General features: G+C 62.0%; 1 protein-coding gene across 1 annotated transcript; it reads right to left on the reverse strand.

Moving 5' to 3' along the window:
* Positions 1 to 741: 741 nt before the first annotated feature.
* On the reverse strand, positions 742 to 6,927 carry FBLN7 (fibulin 7). Its single transcript, XM_032684474.1, has 8 exons — positions 5,885 to 6,927; positions 5,595 to 5,832; positions 4,934 to 5,104; positions 4,545 to 4,670; positions 4,329 to 4,466; positions 3,213 to 3,350; positions 2,026 to 2,164; positions 742 to 1,902 (listed from the first exon to the last, which is right to left on the reverse strand). Exons 1-8 carry the CDS (start codon positions 5,909 to 5,911, stop codon positions 1,530 to 1,532), a joined length of 1,350 nt encoding a protein of 449 aa, XP_032540365.1. The 5' UTR covers positions 5,912 to 6,927; the 3' UTR covers positions 742 to 1,529.
* Between the last annotated feature and the right edge of the window lie 822 nt (positions 6,928 to 7,749).

A 7,749-nucleotide genomic window follows, 5' to 3' on the forward strand; every position in this document is an offset into this window, starting at 1 on the left:
TGGCTCCCAGATTTTGTTATCATCCCAAAATAACGGTCATGGCCTGCTGTAGGAGCACATCCAGCCAGGCTGGGAACTGCCAGGGAATGGGAAGAGGAGGAGAAGGAGGAGAAGGAGAAGAGCAGCCATGCTCCCAGAAAAGCCTTTTTTTGGGGGGTGAGGGGGCTTTTTAAGGATGTTTTCCCTTCCCTCCCCTCACACAACCCTGGGATGCATTTCCCTGCCCAGCTCCACATCCATCCGGAGCTCCCGCCAAGCCAAACATCCTCCATCCGCCGGCAGCAGCCCTGAATGTCCCTCCTTGTTCTGCCTGGAGAGATCCAACCCGTCCCGAGTTCCCATGGAAAGGCTGTACCCCCAAAAAAATCCTGGAGCTCAATCCCTCAAAGGATGCAGAGATCCATCTCCCCCTCAGGAGACAGATCCATCTTGGGAAATCTCCCTCTGTGGGGCAAGGACTGGGAAGGGTTTTGGTGGGTGCAGCTGAGCAGGATGCTCAGGGGTGAGGATTCCTAGGGATGAGGGTGTTCCAGGGTGAGGATTCCCAGGGGGAAAAGGATGCTCAGGGATGAGGATTCCCAGGGGAAAGGATGCTTGGGGTGAAGTTTCCTTGGGGGGAAGGATGCTCAGGGAGGGGGATGCTCAGGATGAGGATGTTCCAGGGGGAATGAGCCACCTCCCAAGCAATGTAAGGCAGGAAAGTAAAACCGTGGATAACAGATTCTTGCCCCACCAGAGCATTCCCACCATCCACGCATCCATTGGGTGCTTCACTCTGGTGCCATCCTTTATATCATCCTTTAATTGTGCTAAATCCAGCAGAATGTGGGAACATGCAGAACGTCAGGAGAACATGCACAAGCAGGGGGGTGAACCCCCCCGGGAAGAGCCGAATCCCAGCTCTTCCCAGCACTCCTACACCAGGATGGAAGCTGTGGCTGGTGGAGCAGGGAATATTCCCACCTCCACACACAGCTGGGAGGTCACTGCGAGGGAGATCCATGGGGGATTCCCACTGGGGAGGTTTAAGGAGCAGGGATAGCGCTGGGATTCCTCCTTTGCCCAGCTTGCCAAGGAGGGCACCAGGAGCCAGGCAGGTGGGTGTTCATGGAGTTTTCCAGCCCTGATCAATCCCAGGGGATTAAGGCCGTGGATCTCAATCCCCAGCAGGCTCCAGGGAGATTCTAAGCATCCAAAGGGAAGCAGAGGGATGTTTTTAGGGAGCTGGGGTCCAAGCAAACCCAGGCCAGCAGGGAGGAGAGCAGGAAAGGCCAGGAGCCTCCCTCCTCCCACATGCTCAGCTTCACTGCCTTCCTAAAGGAAAAAGCAGGAATCCTGAGGAAATCAGGTGGCTGTAGGACATCATCCCTCCGGAGCTGGGGGTGAGGACGGAGCCCCACTTCCCGCTTCTTTTCCACCTCATTTGGGTTTTCCTCCTGCACACAGGCAGGTGTCAATCCACCTGGGAAGCACCTCAGGACAGGACGCTGAGCAGGGCCCGGGAGCCGCCGCCGCCGCCGCCGCCTCCCCTAAAACTCATAGGCGGAGACAAAGAGGGTGATTTTGGACAAGTGCTTGGCCTGGAAGACCCGGTCCAGGTACTCGGACATGTCCACGTCCACCTGGACGGTCTGGGGGCCCCGCAGGCTCTGCACCAGGATGAGCTCCCCGGTGTGCCGGTCCGAGCGCTGCACCACGAAGTGCCCGCGGCTGTTCCCGCCCGCGATCCCGAAGCGGAGGCTGTCGGGGCCCGGCCGGCCGGGAGCCGCCGCCGTGGCCATGCGGAACAGCGGCGTGGGAGCCACGAGCCGGGAGGGCAGCGGCAGGTAGTGGAAGGAGATGGTTTTGGGAGCGTGGTGGCACGACCGGCTCTCCATCGGGCAGGGGTTGCGCTCGCACTGGCTGCGGAGGGGAAAAGCAAAGGAGAAGGCTTTTAGGGATGCAGGATCCACATGCCCCTCGCCCGCCTCGGTGTTGCGTCCGTAGGGATGCCGTGCCGTGGGATTTGTGCCAAACCACACTTACAAGGGGGAGGTTTTGACGTAGGAGACGTTGCCGGTGGCCGGGGGGCACCGGGGGGTGACGCACTGGAACCCCCCCCCGGTGTTGATGCAGGTGCTCCCGCCCGTGCAGTTATCCTGGGAGAGGGAACACTCGTCGATGTCTGGAAAACAGGGGCGGGCGGCGGGTCAGGGCCCTGGGAAACTCCAGCCAACCTCACTTTTAGGCCCTTTCTGATGGAAAATAGGTAAAACCACCTTGAAATGGGTCATATAGGATTCAAAAAATATGGGAGTATGGCTGGGAGCATCCAAAAATCCCATCTCCTCTCCCCAGGCTCTGCCCTGGGCCAGCAAGGGTTAATTGCAGCAGGAGGGCAGCTGCTTTTCCAAACTTTCTGCTCAGTTGTTTGGACACACCATCCCCTTTTATTTACTAAACACCCGTGGGACACCTGGAGGAGCTGGAATGCAAAGGGTTTGCTGGGAGCAATAACAAGATGCCACGGAGCACGTGGAAATCAGGGAGAAAAGGGGAAATGGGGATTTTCTCACCCTGAACTGCAGCAATCAACACTTTCCAGCAGAAAATTTCCCTGTTTTTCAGGAGGAGCCTCTCAGCAGTGCTGGCCTCCCACCATTCCCACCCGCTTCCCAACTTCCCTGGGACTGGGGGAGAGGACACTGCCCTCCGAGCTGATGCCCTGCTGTGGAATTCTGGGGTTCTAATATTAGTTTTGGTTCTTGCCAGGGATTCCCTGTTTTGGAGACATCCCCATTTTCAGGGAGGTGCAGCCCCAAAGCATCACTCCATCATCTTCTTTCCCCCCCCCCCCGGGAGGGGAAGGAGAAAGGGGAGAAGAGAGAGAGAAAAAGGAAAAGGAAAAGGGAAAGGAGGGAGAGGAGCTTCCAGAAAAGCATTTTCTTTTAATTTTGGGGGCTCTTTGAAGCCCTCAGGTGGAGTTTTCCCTTCCCTCCCTCCCCCAGCACAACCCCGGGATGCGTTTCCCTGCCCAGCTCCCCATCCAGCCGGAGCTCCCGCCAAGCCAAACATCCTCCATCCGCCTCCATCCCCCAAAACGTCCCTCCATCCTCACCCTCCCCTCTGTGCCAACCCCCTCGGATTCCTGCCCGTGGAAATGGAGAGAAAAGAAGGGGGGGGGGAATGAAAAATCCCTTGGGAACACGTGGATTCCAGCCCCCCCCCCTCACCTTCGCAGCTCTTGCCGTCTCCCAGGAGGACGTATCCGGAGGGGCAGGAGCAGCGGAAGGAGCCGGGAAGGTTGACACAGGAATGGGCACAGAGCCGGGGACCCCCGTCCCGCTGGAACACCTCGCACTCGTTGAGGTCTGTGGAGCGCAGGGATTTAGCCAGGATCCCACAGTATCCTGCTGGGAAAACTCGGGAAGAGGGGGCGGTGAGGCGGGTTGGGAACTGGGCGGTGGCAGATCCCAGGGGATTGGGATCAGCAGCACAGAGCCCCCCAAGGGTTGATACTGAGCCCAGTTTTAACTAATCCATCCAGGACTTGGATGAAGGGGTTGGAGCCTCCTCAGCGAGGTCCCTGCCAACACAAAACTGGGAATAGTGGCTGATCTCCCGGGGTGCTGTGCAGCCCTTTGGAAGGACATGGGCAGGCTGGAGAGGAACTATCTGGAATTCCATAGCGGCAAATGCAGGTCCTGCACCTGGGGAGGAACAACCCCAGGCACCAGCACAGGCTGGGAAGCAGCTCCATGGAGAAGGACTAAGCTGTCCTTGCCCAGCAGTGTGCCCTGGGAGCCAGGAAGGCCAATGGGGTCCTGGGATGCATTGGGAAGAGCATTGGCAGCAGGTCAGGGAGGGGATCCTTCCCATCTGCTCGGCCCTCTGAGGCACATCTGCAGTGCCGTGTCCAGGTCTGGGCTCCTCAGGACGAGTACATGGAGCTCCTGGAGCAGGTCTGGAGGACATGATGAAAGGACTGGAGCATCTCCTACAAGAGATGAGGGAGCTGGGGCTGTTCAGCCTCAGGGAGAAGCTGAGAGGGGACCTTATCCATCTTTGTCATTATCCAGAGGGAAGTGTCAGAGGCTGGACCAAGGGGGCCCAGCAACAGGACAAGAGGGAATGGGCAGGAACTGATGCCCAGGAAGCTCCACCTGAACACTGGAGCACAATGCCCAGGGAGGGCGTGGAGGCTCCCTCCCTGGAGATATCCCAGAGCCACCTGGACACAACCCTGTGCCATGTGCCGACCCGCCGTGGTCCTTCCAACCCGCCCCGTGCCGTGACTCCACGAGGGCCCCTCATCCCCTGCCCGTGTCCCGGTTCCCAGCGTGGCTCACCCTGGCAGAGCCCGTTGGGGGCCGTTCCGTTCATGTGGAAGCCGGGATCGCAGCTGCACTGCTGGGCCTGGGCCACCTGGGCACAGCGGGGCTGGCGGCTGAACGCGGGATCGTCCGTCACGCTCCAGGCGGGAGGAGCTGGGGGGACACACGCCGGGGTGAGGAAGGGGGCATGGAGCACACCCAGGTCACCCCCCCCAGGAAAGGGTCACCCACCCGTCTGTGCCCGGTGCTGGCAGGTGGCCCCAGTCCACTGCTGGGGGCAGAGGCACCTGAAGTGGTTGAGCCCCTCCAGGCACGTCCCGCCGTTCTGGCAGGGGCTGCTCGAGCACTCGCTGATCTCTGCGGGAAAAGCAGCCACGTTCCACGTTACCCGGACCCCGCAGCGCCCCGATGCTTTTTCCCCCCTCATCTCTGCTGCTGAGCTGCTGGGGAGGCTCCAGCTGTAATTCCCAGTTTTCCTTGAGCAGCATCCCCGGGGGATGTTGGGAGGCAGCTGCCATCCCTCCCCGTTTGGTGAGCCCCCAGAGCTCCCCATACTCAAATAAGGCCACGGTACATCCTGGTCTTCCAAGTGCCATTCCTGGGCAGGGAAGGAGTGGTACCTTCACAGCGGGGCTCCTGCCCACTCCAGGTGCCGTTGGCCTGGCACATCCGTGTGCTGGAGCCCAGGAGCTGGAAACCCGGGTCGCAGGTGAAGTGAACCTCGTGCTCCACCAAGTACTTGGTGCCGAACTTCCTCCCATCCGTGGGGGCTTGGAGGGCAGGACAGGAGACTGCAAGACCACAGGGAGAGGGGTCAGCTTAGGGGGGGGCTTATCCTTCCCATCCCCAACTCTCCCGAGCTCATCCAGTCCCTCCAAGCCTCCCTTTACGTGTTATTTTCCTGGAATATTTTCCCGCTGACAACATCCAGCCCTGGAAGGAGTGCCCGGCAGGGATGTTTGGGCTGGCAGGGAATTGGTGGCCTTTTTGCCCCCTCCCCTCACGCTCCCAGCACCAAACTGTGGCCTTTTTGCTGGGGACACCAGTTTTCCATCCCGCTCCTGTGCTTTGCCAGGAGCGCCTGGCTTTGCCAGTGAGGGCTTCTCACCCTTTTCACCCTCCCCAGGCCGGAGAAGCTCTCCAATTCACAGCAGGAATTGCCAACCTGAATCCCGGCGTCTCCGCACCCAGACTTCCACCTGCCCCAGCCCTGAGCATCCCGAGCTGCCCGTGCCCACCCCAGGTGTGCTCCGAGGCCGTGGGAGGCCGGGAAGGACTCACCGGTGGGTGCCTCTGGAGCTGCCTTGGCCAGGGTGGAGTGGAGGGAGCTGAGCCGGCTCCTCATGACACGGAGCCCCTCGGAAAAACGCGTCTCCTGCCCCTTCAGCAGCTGCTGCATCTGCCGGATGGCGGCCAGGAGCTGCTGCCTGCTGAGGCAGCTCTGCGGGAACAGGGATGGGGACGGGGATGGGGATCCCGCTCCGGTGCCGGTGCTGCCGCGCCACCCGGGATCCAAGTGCTGCCCGCAGGGGGAGGCTCGTGCAGGAGCTCCCCAGCATCAAACGAGATCCCTGATTTATATATTTTCCCTCCCCCATTTACGCAGATTCGGGAGTTTTTTCCACCTGGGCAAGAAGTCCTCAGCCCGGGCTTCCTCCCTGGAATGTGCCCGGGTGACGCCGCGCTCCGGGCAGAGCTGGGATGGCTTTGTCAGCCCTGGGAAAGATGCTATAACTCATGTTTCGTCCTGCTGGAGCTCCAGAGCCCCGTCCCGCTGCCACATGACAAAACAAGAGGAAAACAGCTGTCTTGTGAGCTCTGCCGGGGCCAGGAACGCTGGTGGGACTCCTGCCTGCAAACCGATCGCTCCCTCGGGACTGACTCATGCCGGAGACGGGCACCGTTATTATGGGATTCCTGTGGAATTGACTTAAAACCGAGGAAAAAAAAAAGCAAAGCCGGAGCTCAGAGATCCAAGGGAGCGCAGTGGGGAGACAGCACGGAGGGGCTGGGGGCTGTGGAGATCTGGGAAAGCAAGCGGAGCCGGTGGGCTCTGACCCACCTGGCCCAAGGGATTCCTTCCCCCTCTTTCATAACCGCACCGAAACGATTCCCGCTTCCAAAACGGGAGGAGAAGCACGCCAGCGCCAGCAAAGAGCACACTGGGTGTCCTCTGGTTCCCTGGGAGCAGTTTCGGGGGTCCCGGGCTGCCGATGGGGATGAGCCGGACTGTGCCGGCAGCTCTGGGATACCCCGGTCCCAGAGGAAGGGAGGTAAAAGCAAATAGATGCTGGCGCGTCGCTGGCTTTAATAAACAGCTCTTTGTTAGGGCTGGGTTTAACTCCGGGAGCCAGCGCGAGCTCCGGCGGGATGCTGAGCCATCGCAAAGCCGTAAAGTCCCCGCCAAAAGCCCCAAACGGGGATTCTTTGCTGCCGGTGTGCTCGGAGGCAGCTTCAGGTGTGGGGTAAGAGGGGGGGAAAAATAGCCCGAAGGAAGCCGGGCGCGGTTTAAGCGCGGTTTCAGTGCGGTTTGGGACTTCGCCCACCTGTTTGCCGGGGCCCGGGGCAGGAGCGGGGATTGCACCGCAGGACTGTCGGGGCGCTCCGGCCCCGAGGAGGGTGCGGGAAGGGGAGAGGAGCCCCGTGCCCCCCCATAAAGCCCCTCCCGGAGTCCCGCTCCCCGCTCACCTGGGCGGCCGGCGCGGCCGGGAGCGGCAGCAGCAGCGGCAGCAGCAGCAGCAGCACCGGCGGGAGGCGGCCCCGCAGCCCCGGCATGGTGCGGTGCGGCCCCGCCGCTCTCCGGGACCGGCTCCCCGCGCTCTCCCCGCCCCGCCCGCGCCGCCCCCGCGCTGCCCCGTGCAGGGGACGCGGCGCTTCCCCGCCCCGGCGCCGGCACGGCCCCGCACATCCATCCCATGGGACACCGGCACGGCCCCCCCCATCCCATAGGACACCGGCACGGCCCCGCCATCCATCCCGTGGGACACCGGCACGGCCCCGCACATCCATCCCGTGGGACACCGGCACGGCCCCCCCCATCCATTCCATGGGACACCGGCACGGCCCCCCCATCCATCCCATGGGACACCGGCCCGTCCCCACACATCCATCCCATGGGACACCGGCCGGCTCCGGGCATCCATCCCATGGGACACCGGCCCGTCCCCACACATCCATCCCATGGGACACCGGCCGGCTCCGGGCATCCATCCCATGGGACACCGGCCCGTCCCCACAGGGGTTGGGCTTTTTCCCCCAGAAAAGCTGTTTCTGCCGCTGCCGTGTGGAGCCAGCACCGTGCGGGAGAGCCCCCGAAGGCACCCCCGCTCCACCTGGGCCGGGACCACCCGCCCCGGCTCGGGACCCCCTTTCCCAGCTCTGCACCTTCTCCCAGCCCGGTACTCCCTTCTCCAGCCCCTTTCCCACCCCCTGCGCC

Source organism: Chiroxiphia lanceolata, chromosome 3 (assembly GCF_009829145.1).
Source record: "Chiroxiphia lanceolata isolate bChiLan1 chromosome 3, bChiLan1.pri, whole genome shotgun sequence".
In the NCBI taxonomy this organism is placed as follows: Eukaryota; Metazoa; Chordata; class Aves; order Passeriformes; family Pipridae; genus Chiroxiphia; species Chiroxiphia lanceolata.